Source organism: Coregonus lavaretus (genome assembly GCF_964263955.1).
Source record: "Coregonus lavaretus genome assembly, chromosome: 17".
NCBI classification, from domain to species: domain Eukaryota; kingdom Metazoa; phylum Chordata; class Actinopteri; order Salmoniformes; family Salmonidae; genus Coregonus; species Coregonus lavaretus.
The window spans coordinates 39,693,421-39,706,817 of record NC_140004.1 but is presented as its reverse complement, the minus strand read 5'-3'; the positions used below and the strand labels follow the sequence as shown (position 1 = coordinate 39,706,817).

Below are 13,397 nucleotides of genomic sequence, written 5' to 3'. Positions count from 1 at the left end.
CCTGCAGGTTCAACAGATTTGTTGATCCATCCAGAAGGCTGCAAACCTCTCTGCTCATCCAAAAAAAAAAAAAAAACATACTGAACATCCCATTCAGACCACAACACACCCATAGAGATGATCCTCACCATCTTTGAAGTCCTCCGTCCTGGGTTGGACAAACTCTGGCTTGACGGTCTCAAACCACCAGAAGAGCTCAGCGATGAACACCATCACATTGTGCTGAGTAGGGAAAACAAGAACCACATTAGAGAAACCCTGAACTACAACGACATACAACTATAGCATGCAACATGTTACCAAAACAATAAATTAAAATATCATCAATGAAGTGCTTCCGTAGAAACACAGAAAAATAACTATATCCTCAAAAGAACAATGACATGGAAAACCAGCTACAGTGACAGGGAAAACCAGCTACAGTGACAGGGAAAACCAGCTACAGTGACAGGGAAAACCAGCTACAGTGACAGGGAAAACCACCTACAGTGTAAAAACATACCAATAGGACTTATTTACCTTGAGCACCAGTGGAGAGTAGAGCATGTCTTCCATGGTTAGGTAGAAGCTCTTGTTGAGATATTCATTTGAGAACTGCTTGAGCAGCTGGATGTTGTACAGACTGTCAGCTATGGAGGTCACCTCCTTCAGACAGATATCTGATAGAGACACAGAGGTCAAAGGTCAGGATGGTGCTCAATGACCTGACATTTAGAAATGTCACATAGGAATGAGCACGTGAGAGTGCAACCCTCCTTGGCACTGTCAGGGCACAACGCACAGATATAATGTCCACAACATAGAACTTCTGGAGTAAGGCTAATGGGCCATTTCAATTACAAAACAGGTGAAATATATGATATTCCTGATGGTTTGAGGTCAGACAAATCTGGGATTCCTGACTAATCAGGGAGAAAAACAAAACAAATCTCTCTCAATAGGATAGATTCAATATCTAATGATTAACCCCCAGTTTGTTGATGACAGATGGTGTCCCATGTCGTACCGTGGAGCTTCATGAGGTCGGGGCAGTAATAGTGGACCACGATGAGGAGGGCGGCTCCGTCACACACGTCCCTCATCAGATCCTCCAGCAGGGGGAAGAAGGGCAGCTGGCGGCACAAGGCGTTCTCCCTGCGGTACCTCACCTGACCACCAGGGGGAGGGAGAGAGTCAGAGAGGAATACAAAGAGATAGGGCTGGTTTATTAGGCTCCATCCAGGGGGGAACGACTGCCCCCTCTCACTTAACCCACGAAGTTCAAGGCCGACCATGGTACTGTAGACACTGTTTGCAGAAAACATGATCCCCAATTATAAATGAAAGGGAAAACGGTAATCTTCGTGGACAATCTTCATGTAAATAAAAACAAATTTCAAAGACAATCATGGAACCAATAATGACTTCTATTACACCAGATGTATGTCCTTGAACCGATTATAAAAAACAGAAGAAGTTAAGGATAATTTAGTTGCTAATGACAGCCTGCAGTACCCCGGTCAGACTTCAACTTGAGATACTCAATGACAGGGGGAAGCACTGAGCTAGCCAGCAACGTCACTTCCTGGGGTAGCTCAAACTGCGCACGCATGTTATTTCTACATAAATCCTCCATATGATACGCCATCTTAACAGACTTCCTTGGCTCCGAATGCGCTATCAAGTCTTCAATTAGGAATTAAATGTGTCATGTGATCCATGGCTTTGTCCAGTCATATACAGTTGAAGTCGGAAGTTTACATACACTTAGGTTGGAGTCATTAAAACTAGTTTTTCAACCACTCCACAAATTTCTTGTTAACAAACTAGTTTTGGCAAGTCAGTTAGGACATCTACTTTGTGCATGACACAAGTAATTTTTCTAACAATTGTTTACAGACAGATTATTTCACTTATAATTCACTGTATCACAATTCCAGTGGGTCACTAAGTTGACTGTGCCTTTAAACAGCTTGGAAAATTCCAGAAAATGATGTCATGGCTTTAGAAGCTTCTGATAGGCTAATTGACATCATTTGAGTCAATTGGAGGTGTACCTGTGGATTTATTTCAAGGCCTACCTTCAAACTCAGTGCCTCTTTGCTTGACATCATGGGAAAATCAAAAGAAATCAACCAAGACCTCAGAAAAAGAATTGTAGACCTCCACAAGTCTGGTTCATCCTTGGGAGCAATTACCAAACACCTGAAGGTACCGCGTTCATCTGTACAAACAATAGTACGCAAGTGTGGACACCATGGGACCACGCAGCCGTCATACCGCTTTGGTGCGAAAAGTGCAAATCAATCCCAGAAAAACAACAAAGGACCTTGTGAAGATGCTGGAGGAAACAGGTACAAAAGTATCTATATCCACAGTAAAACGAGTCCTATATCGACATAACCTGAAAGGCCGCTCAGCAAGGAAGAAGCCACTGCTCCAAAACCGCCATAAAAAAGTCAGACTACGGTTTGCAACTGCACATGGGGACAAATATCGTACTTTTTGGAGAAATGTCCTCTGGTCTGATGAAACAAAAATAGAACTGTTTGGCCATAATGACCATCGTTATATTTGGAGGAAAAAGGGGAAAGCTTGCAAGCCGAAGAACACCATCCCAACCGTGAAGCACAGGGGGTGGCAGCATCATGCTGTGGGGGTGCTTTGCTGCAGGAGGGACTGGTGCACTTCACAAAATAGATGGCATCATGAGGAAGGAAAATTATGTGGATATATTGAAGCAACATCTCAAGACATCAGTCAGGAAGTTAAAGCTTGGTCGTAAATGGGTCTTCCAAATGGACAATGACCCCAAGCATACTTGTTGTGGCAAAATGGCTTAAGGACAACAAAGTCAAGGTATTGGAGTGGCCATCACAAAGCCCTGACCTCAATCCTATAGAAAATGTGTGGGAAGAACTGAAAAAGCATTTGCGAGCAAGGAGGCCTACAAACCTGACTCAGTTACACCAGCTCTGTCAGGAGGAATGGGCCAAAATTCACCCAACATATTGTGGGAAGCTTGTGGAAGGCTACCCTAAACGTTTGACCCAAGTTAAACAATTTAAAGGCAATGCTACCAAATACCAATTGAGTGTATGTAAACTTCTGACCCACTGGGAATGTGATGAAAGAAATAAAAGCTGAAAGAAATCATTCTCTCTACTATTATTCTGACATTTCACATTCTTAAAATAAAGTGGTGATCCTAACTGACCTAAGAGAGGGAATTTTTACTAGGATTAAATGTCAGGAATTGTGAAAAACTAAGTTTAAAATGTATTTTGCTAAGGGGTATGTAAACTTCCGACTTCAACTGTACACAGTCATTGCCTACATCGTACAGCCTAGTGTTTATACAGTGGAAGGCAACGTTTAGGATGAAAATGGCATGACTAGAGCAGACATGACGCCCTGGTGAACAACACAGAGAATCATTTCAGGTCTAGATAATGAATTTATATCTGAATTAATTCAGTGGCATTCCCTGAATAAGCCCCAGTCTGTGTTTGGGTGGATCGAGATGGGTGGAGTGGGGTGGGGTGGTCCTTTATAGCAGGGATTCCCAAACCTTTTGGGGGCCAGAGAACCCATTTGTGATAGCAAATTCATTAGGGACCCCCTCCTAATCAGAACACAACTGGAGTGAGATAAATATAGCATACAAGAGTCTACTATGTCTCGGCCCTGGGAAGGAACAATTTAAATCTCTTGGCATCAGAGAGAAAATGTTGCAGTTTTCAAGCCAATATCCTGTAAGTTTGCCATGAGGCAGTTTTAAAGCTTAAATTACAGTGCATTTGTTTTATAAAAATAATTTTTGGGGAATACAAGTATTGAGTTGAAAAATGTATAATTGGTGGAGTTCTGTGGATACCAATATCCCTGTGAGCCTCCCAGGACCATGTTGCCCAAGGTTAAGAACATAAATTGTATATGAATAATATTACAATTGTATTGTATAACACCTGCTAAACTTATTCCACAGATCACTTGAACAAAATGTGTTTAATCTGTTAGTAATATTAATAAACACATTTTGTTGTTGTTGTTGATCTGGCCACGGACCCCCTGCAGACCCCACTTTGAGAAACCCTGCTTTATAGAGCGGTGATATGGAGCCATGGTTGGCCTGACAGCCACCCACCCTCACACACCTCTCTGGGAATGCTGTGTCACTGTCAGCACAGTCAAACCAGGCCACTGGCACAGAGGGAGGGACACATGGGAATCACTGGCCCACTTCTGCTGGCTAACGGTGTTGTGGAAAACCCCCCGAGTCAGCCTATTGAGTTGACACTGCTGTAGTCTACTGGCCAGGCAAGTACAATTCTTATGGCTCTAGCTGAACCATACTGAACATTTACTGCAACAACTAACCATGGTACAACACACACTGTCTGCAATCTGACTACACATCTTTAGGGCATAATAAGGATAATTCTACAAGGGTAACTACCATAATACAACACACCTCGAATACTATTCTGACACCATTATGCTAATTCTACAAGGGTAACTACCGTCACAGGTGAAATAATCTGGAGAACAACTAGACAACCACAGGACTAAAGGTTTCACATCCATCCTACAGCAGCCCTAGAAGAAGGGAGAGGTACTGCTGGAACCGTACCACTATGGAGCGCTCCAGCTCCTCTGGCTCCAGCATGCATTGGGCTAAGGCGGGCATTAAATCAGACTGAGACACACACACACAGACAGCAGAGTGTAAGAAGGAAACCTTGGGCAAGTAGAGACACCGTGAGAGGCCAGGGAGAGAGCACATGGGCATAGCAGACAGAGACAGCATAGGAGGGGTGGGCATGGCAGAGTTTGTGGGCACAGGTGGCAATGGCGCCAACATCTCAGCACGAGCCAATAAGGAAAGCAGGGGCTGAGCAATGGATTCATGGCTCTCTCGCTCTCACCCAGACACCACTTCACACACTGTCACTCTCTCAGACACAAACACACCATCTATCATGATTGTACATAGTCTGCAGGGGCTTGAAATGAAAGGGCGAAAACGTAGTTCACCAAAATAAAGTTCACCATCCAATAAAAAAAGTTCACCAAATTACCAAAACCACCGGACAACAACAGTGTGACATTCTTAACTCAAAGAAAAACACAAAGATACCAGCCTTCTCCCACTGGCTGGCTGACTCACTAGCTACAAGCAGCACAGAATGGGCTTGGATGAGCCACGATGGTCACGTGTGGTGTGGTGTGGTGTGGTGTGGTGTGGTGTGCAAATCGACACATAACTATGCGTGCAAGAGGGAGGAGGGGGGATTACTAGCAGCCAACTTACAGGTACAAGTTTCCAATACCATTTGGAGGGAGACTATCCAAGTAGCAGGGAAGGGAGGGGGACAGACAGAAAGAAAGAATAGGAGCAAAAAGGTCAATAGGTCAGAGGTCACAGACAGGATTGGATCTGCTTCCGGGTTAAGGGTTAGGAGAAAAGGGTCAATCAGGGTTCAACCCCAAATGGCAGGAGATAAAGAACTCTTGACTTGGACCACGTCTCTCCTGAAAAACAGATGTAATCTCCATGAGACTAATCTAACTAATAAATACAAATCGGTTTTAAAACGGCAATTATTCTTGCAATGTGTCCTGGAGGCATGGACTGCAGTCCAGAGACTGTTGATGCATCGAGAGCAGCAATCGCCCGTAAGGATGCATCAAAATAGCTCCATGGGAGCCATTTTGGCTCTAGCGCTTCAGTTTCCTGGTTCTCTCTCTGTGGGAGTGCCATGAGAGACGTGCGGCTCCAGCCTTACCTTCTGATGACTGGGAGACTCCAGCGGGTGCTGCTTGGCTTTCAGCTCTCTCTCTGTGATCTCCCTCATCTTCAGGTTAACCTGCAACAAAAGCCAAAGCAACATTCATCCAGCTCTTTAGAGCTCTATTTTCTCAATGTCGCAGGCTCATTGCTGCTGATAGAAAGTCTCAAAGAAAGAGAGAATGTGTGTGTTCCCCACCATACCTTGTTGATCCAGAAGACCATGGCGTCCTCCAGGTCAAAGGGCAGCTCCTTGGAGGCGCTGAAGGTGGAGAAGCGTTTGACACTGGCCACAACTTTCTCTATGCTGATCATCTCCACAGTGTAGGCCATCATCAGGGCATCGATCATGGGCATGTGGGCACTCTGGAGGAGGGATGAGAGGGCCCAGATTAGGTCAGAAAACAAAGACACACAAACGCTGTAAAGGTAGGTCATCGTGGGGGCATACAGTAGGTCTAGTTCAGGGTAGAAAACACCATGGTATTGATCAATCATGGGATAGGTCTAGTTCAGAAAACACCAATTGATCAATCATGGGTATGTTGTTCCTGTGTGGTGGCAGGTCTAGCCAGAACAACAATCACGTTATGCCAAAATCAGGGCATCGACTATGGGCACAGGACACTGTGTGAGGGGAGAGAGCAGGTCACAAAACAATCCCAATCTACAGTTGAACATCAGGGCATCGATCATGGGCATGTGGGCATTCGGGATGGGTGGGTAGAGGGGGCAGAGGCACAGCTGGGGTATGTAGGCACGAGGACATGATGCCCACAGAACAGTCTAAGGGATGATTGGACTGGACAATCCTCAGGGTATTAAAACAATAACCTGCCATGTCGGCGTTGCCTCTTCGTCTCCTGATCCAGCCAGCACACTGACAAGTCACTCTGATGTACTACAGATTATCCTTATCCAATAGAAAGACAGAGGGAGGAATCCCCCTCACCATAACATTGGAGCTCTGTCCAAGCAATCAGCCTTAATACCTCACCCAGGGGGACAGAGATGACATACATTAGGGCCTACAACACAGAATGATCTCAATCACAGTTTGGAAAAAAGACTGAGGGTGTAGTGGTGTAGGATAGGCTAGAAGCTTATCAGATACGTTTCTTGGCCTTTTATAAACAAATTTCATGCAATTCTACTACACTTTATATGACTGGAGACATTAGCAGAATCTTTTTTAATACGACAAAAATGACAGGGTAGCCTACTCTGGTGACACTGACAAACAGAGCGTTAAAAACGACGTTGTCTGATCCATATAATAGGTCTACTAGAAGGGGAGACAGCTAGCCTACAATATGACATCCATCTAACCATGAGGAAGAAATTATTGTCCAAAAACTAACTTTCAAGTGGCACGGACCCAACAATGATAGAGTGAACACTCACCGGGGATATGGCCAATGCTCTCCGCTGATGCCAATAAGAACTTCATTGATTGAACAGTATAGCCTGAGAATTTTTATAACTATAAAAGACAGATTAGAGTCTTTTCATCGTCTTCTCTTTAAAGCAATAGCCATTTTGCTTTCCTAACTATTATGAAATATAACTCAATCATCGATGCTGTATTTGTCACGTGCGCTGTGCAAATTGCAGTCCCTTCCTACTATAGGCAATGTGATTTAAAACAATCCACTGGTATTTACTTATTTTATTACCCCTTTTTTCTCCCCAATTTCATGATATCCAATTGGTAGTTACAGTCTTGTCCCATCGCTGCAACTCCCGTACGGACTCGGGAGAGCTGAAGGTCGAGAGCCACGCGTCCTCTGAAACACGACCCGCCAAGCCGCACTGCTTATTGACACACTGCTCGCTTAACCCAGGAGCCAGCCGCACCAATGTCTTAACCCAGGAGCCAGCCGCACCAATGTCTTAACCCGGAAGCCAGCCGCACCAATGTCTTAACCCGGAAGCCAGCCGCACCAATGTCTCGGAGGAAACGCCGTACAGCTGGTGACCTGAAGTCAGCATGCATGCGCCAGGCTGCCACAAGGAGTCGCTAGAGAGCGATGGGGCAAGGACATACCAAACCCTCCCCTAACGCTGGGCCAAATTCCAACCCGGATCTGTAGTGACGCCTCTAGCACTGCGATGCAATGCCTTAGACCGCTGAGCCACTCGGGAGGCCCAGCTTCTTCTTTTTTTTAAGAAGCTAATGAACCTCTGTGGCCAAACCACGCTTTCTATTTTGAATGATTGTATTTACCGTATTTTCCGCACTATAAGGCGCACCGGAGTATAAGCCGCAGCAGCTAAATTGAATGATATTGAATGATGTGTACATATATAAGCCGCACTGGACTATAAGCCGCAGGTGTTTTAATGTTTAATTACCATATGTAAGGGTTCGTGCACAGAGGGGATTGTCGGGAAAGAGATGGCTGCTTGAGGAAGCTCCCATTTATTAACATTTCAACAAACAAGTTGCATATTTGCATAACGTATTCAAGTGTTACCATTTAGTGCAATAGTAGCTACAGAACCATGGTGTAGCATCCGCTACAAGACCATGGTGCTTGCCTATGGAGCAGTGAGGGGAACGGCACCTCTGTACCTTCAGGCTCTGATCAGTCCCTACACCCAAACGAGGGCATTGCGTTCATCCACCTCTGGCCTGCTGGCTCCCCTTCCTCTGCGGAAGCATAGCTCCCGCTCAGCCCAGTCAAAACTGTTCGCTGCTCTGGCACCCCAATGGTGGAACAAGCTCCCTCACGACGCCAGGACAGCGGAGTCACTCACCACCTTCCGGAGACATTTGAAACCCCACCTCTTTAAGGAATACCTGGGATAGGATAAAGTATTCCTTCTAACCCCCCCCCCCCCCCAAATTGTAAAGTGGTTATCCCACTGGCTATAGGGTGAACGCACCAATTTGTGAGTCGCTCTGGCTAAGAGCGTCTGCTAAATGACGTTAATGTGCCCTTGAGCAAGGCACTTAACCCTAATTGCTCCTGTAAGTCGCTCTGGATAAGAGCGTCTGCTAAATGACTAAAATGTAAATGTAAATGTAGAACATATACTGTGCTGTGTAAACTGTACTGTATCACATAGCGTTTCAGACACAAACTTTTCAACTTTCAAACTTAAACGGTGCGCTCCCAGCGCACATACCGGCAGTGATCTACAGCAGTGGTTTTCAACCTGTGGTCCTTGAGGGAGTGCTAGGGGTTCCCCAGCAAAATTAGTTAATAGCGTCACAATCATTTAACCACTTAACTTTGATTATTTTTGAAAAACCTTGAAAAAGTGTGCACATCTTTGAATATTTATCTACATTATAGCCTACAGTAGTACCATAACAAAAAACAAAGCTTACAGCGCTTGACGAGGCAATATCAATGGCTAAATTAAATGTGTTTTTTTTAAAGTGCAAAATAAAGTGCCTGTAACACGACAGTAAGCGCGTAAGCCTAAAGTTGCAGCAACACGGCTGCTTAAAATATACGGTAATCAGCCTACCAGAAAAGTCATTAATCCTCGTCTTCATCTTTTAGGCTAAGGTGCAGTACACGGCTGTAACCAGAAAAGTCAAGTCATTAATCCTCATCTCCGTCTTCTTCCTGCGTACTAAAACCACCAAAGTCCTCATCTTCAGTGTCGGAAACGAACAGGCTCAGGGTGGCTTCGTCAGCCACTCTCCTCTCTCCTTCGTTGTCGCTCTCAAAACCAACGAACTCCTCTTCGTCACTGTCGGAATCGAACAGCCTCTGAAGGGCCTCAGCTGTGGCGGCGTCCTCCTCTTCATCACGCAGCAGTCCAGCCTTTCGGAACCCGTTAATGATCGTGGATGTTTTGACAGCCAGATTGACTGCCTTTAACTTAAAAGCTGCATCATATGCATTTCTACGTTTGTTTTCCATAATGAGGGTTTGTGTATGAAAACTTCCTTTGCACAAACTGTCTCGCTCTCGTAATGTCTGTCTGTCTTGCTCTCGTACCACTCTCGGTTCCACTTTTACTTTTGCGCGCAACCTGTCTCACTCTTTTCCGGCCTCCAGCTTTTCTTGCTGGAGCCCGCCGCTTAAAGGTGGGGGGCGCGGACCGGTCATAGAGCCCATAGAGTTAAAGTTGGTGGACTGTATCCTGTAAAATCCATAGATTTAGGAGGTCTTCTAGTGGCCGTTAGCTGTAAAAATCCATAGATTAGCCGCACCGTTATATAAGCCGCAGGGTCGAAAAATTGGAAAAAAGGAGCGGCTTATAGTCCGAAAATTACGGTATTTCTGTATAGACAGGAGTAGGTTAATTAGGCTATATCATTTTGGCAATTTAATTAAATGTACTATGTCTGTAGCGCACTTGTGATGGAGTTTTCAAAACAAATGGCCACTGGATTGACTCAAATAATAATGATTTTGCCAGGTAGGCTTAGGGTACTTTCTACGTACCTTTTAATTGCCTTTCCATCTACCCAAAGAAGGTTATGCTATTATTAGACATACAGGCCCTAAGCGCACTGCAGACAGGACAGACCGGGGCATTCCCATGCCGTTGTTTCCTCTTCAGAATGGTTTATCTTTGGTTAATTACACATTACTGTTTGAATAAATCATGATATTTATTTTTTTAAAGCAAATTGTGAACCAAAAACAAACATGGACTAGGTAAAAAAAGAAAATCACTGGCACTCTTTTAGCAGTGAATACTGGTACTCAATAAGGCCCAGTTTTGAGGCCCAGTCATATCTATCGCTCTGTGTAGAGCTCAACTTAAAGCGTAATGCCTTGAAGCAGGAGCAGAGAGGAAGAGGTAAAGAGAGAGGCCTAACTCCAGAAGAAAATCTGTATCCCTAAAGCAGGTGGCGGTTTTTTTCACCCACCAAGCAAGGAGTTTTGTATGGAGGTCAATGAGTGTCAAATTTGGTCAACAGAAAAATGAAAAGCTTATTTGCTACGTGAGGTTTATTTGATCTAATAGAAGTTTTGTAATGCTTAGGTTATTAACTGAGAAAAAAACCTATATTGGAGTTGTCTGGAGATGGCTATGCGCATTTATGGCAAGGAGGCTAGTAGCATAGCATCTCTCCATTGAATACATGCGGTTGACGTCAACAATCCTCATAGAACATTCAAAAAGTATTAAAATAATGAGATATATTCACCAATCCAAAGAAAGGATAGGGGGAGGCTAGACAGCCTGCCATGCGGCTTTGTGGACAATGACTCCCATTATTAGGGTGGAGAGACAAGTAACTCGTCAGCATATCCATAATCTTTGGCAGGAGTGAGTATAATTCCCTGAAATGTGACCTATGCATCTAGGTGTGCCATGGAGTTAAAGCACAGTACACCCTAGCCTAGCCAGTTAGAGCATGCCTGACCCAAAACACACTTTGCTGCACACACACAGCTCTAATCCTACTGAGGGAAATGGAGGACAGATCCTGATTAGCTCACAATAGGAAAGGAGAACAGCTATTCAGAGCCCTCAGTGATCGGCCCCAACAATGTTACACAAGCATTGCTCAATGCTCAGCCTCAGATCCCTACTCTAATGAGGCATAAGCTAGACACGCCGCTGTACATGCACCCTTCCACCTACCCACTAGCAAAAACAGGACGCTGTACATGCACCCTTCCACCTACCCACTAGCAAAAACAGGACGCTGTACATGCACCCTTCCACCTACCCACTAGCAAAAACAGGACGCTGTACATGCACCCTTCCACCTACCCACTAGCTAGATGTAGACTATTTCAAAAACAGGACGCTGTATCTCTTAAGTCAAAGAAGAGCGAGTTAAAAAGATAAAAGAAAACAGCCTGACTGATGTGCTTGAGTTAGGACACAATGAATAGGCCAGAAACACACACAGACACACACCCTTTGCTTTCCCTTCACCAAACGTGTCAGAGAGAAACCCAGGAGAGTATGGGTGGACTCCTGTTATATTGCCCCAAGCCGTCTCTCAAGTGTCCTATGTCTAGTGCTGAGCGATTAACATACATTTAATTTTTTTCTCAGTTATTAAACAACTAATTGACTAAATTGAGTCAGGTTTTTCTTCTGAGCCCAACACACCATTTCTCTAGAGAGAAATTAAATCATTCACGAGAGAGTGGGACGCTTGGCTGAAGGGAGTTGTAGTTTTCACTAAGCAAATATTCAGTCTAGTTCAGTGCAGAAATGTGGTAATTAACTACAATGACCATAATCCATGTCGCCTGTTTTTTTCTGACTCGGACAGAGATGGATACACTTTTATGCCTGCTATGTTAGGTTAGATACACACAGACCGCATGAAAGAGGAAAGTACAAAACACAATGAGGTGAGGGATAGAGACAGTTGGTGAAAGTATGCCTTAACTACTTTGAAGAACTAGTAAAATGATTGGCAGACAGCTCTGCAGCATGCTTAGGCAGGCCAGCCTAGTGAAATATAATGACTTTTTATTTTACCTTTATTTAAAGCTACAATATGTAACTTTATGGGAAACCGACCAAATTCACGAAGAAATAGTTACAGTTACATCTGGCCCTTCATTGGACACTGTTAACAAACCTCCAAATGTGCTTCAATGCCATACAACACTCCTTCCGTAGCCTCCAACTGCTCTTAAACACTAGTAAAACTAAATGCATGCTCTTCAACCGAACGCTGCTTGCACCCGCCCACCCGACTAGAATCACTACTCTCGGCGGGTCTGACCTAGAGTATGTGGACAACTACAAATACCTAGGTGTCTGGTTAGACTGTAAACTCTCCTTCCAGACTCACATTAATCATCTCCAATCAAAAGTTAGATCTAGAATCGGCTTCCTATTTCACAACAAAGCCTCCTTCACTCATGCTGCCAAACATGCCCTCGTAAAACTGACTATCCTACCGATCCTTGACTTCGGCGATGTCATTTACAAAATAGCCTCCAACACTCTACTCAGCAAATTGGATGTAGTCTATCACAGTGCCATCCGTTTTGTCACCAAAGCCCCATATACTACCCACTATTGTGACCTGTATGCTCTTGTTGGCTGGTCCTCACTACATATTCGTCGCCAAACCCACTGGCTCCAGGTCATCTATAAATCACTGCTAGGCAAATCCCTGTCTTACCTTAGCTCACTGGTCACCATAGCAACACCCACCCATAGTATGCGCTCCAGCAGGTATATCTCACTGGTCATCCCCAAAGCCAACACCTCCTTTGGCCGCCATTCCTTCCAGTTCTCTGCTGCCAATGACTGGAACAAACTGCAAAAATCTCTGAAGCTGGAGACTCTTACCTCCCTCACTATCTTTAAGCATCAGTTGTCAGAGCACCTTACCGATCACTGCACCTGTACACAGCCCATCTGAAATCAGCCCACACAACTACCTCATCCCCATATTGTTATTTACTTTGCTTATTTGCACCCCAGTATCTCTATTTGCACATCATCTTTTGCACATCTATCACTCCAGTGTTAATACGAAATTGTAACTATTTTGCACTATGGCCTATTTATTGCCTTACCTCCATAACTTACTACATTCGCACACACTGTATATATATTTTCTGTTTGTATTTTTGCCTTTATGTTTTGTTTACCCCATATGTAACTCTGTGTTGTTGTTTTTATCGCACTGCTTTGCTTTATCTTGGCCAGGTCGCAGTTGTAAATGAGA

At 44.4% G+C, this 13,397-nt stretch overlaps 1 protein-coding gene across 1 annotated transcript in view; it reads right to left on the bottom strand.

Moving 5' to 3' along the window:
- LOC311144840 (calmodulin-regulated spectrin-associated protein 1-B-like) overlaps positions 1 to 13,397 on the bottom strand; it is a 40,092-nt gene that overhangs the window by 13,945 nt on the left and 12,750 nt on the right. Inside the window, exons 4-8 of the mRNA XM_084180997.1 lie at positions 5,975 to 6,136; positions 5,769 to 5,849; positions 1,007 to 1,148; positions 520 to 659; positions 129 to 222 (exon numbers count right to left, since the gene is read on the bottom strand). Coding sequence (XP_084037123.1) covers positions 129 to 222; positions 520 to 659; positions 1,007 to 1,148; positions 5,769 to 5,849; positions 5,975 to 6,136 — 619 coding nt within the window. The remainder of the gene's footprint in view (positions 1 to 128; positions 223 to 519; positions 660 to 1,006; positions 1,149 to 5,768; positions 5,850 to 5,974; positions 6,137 to 13,397) is intronic.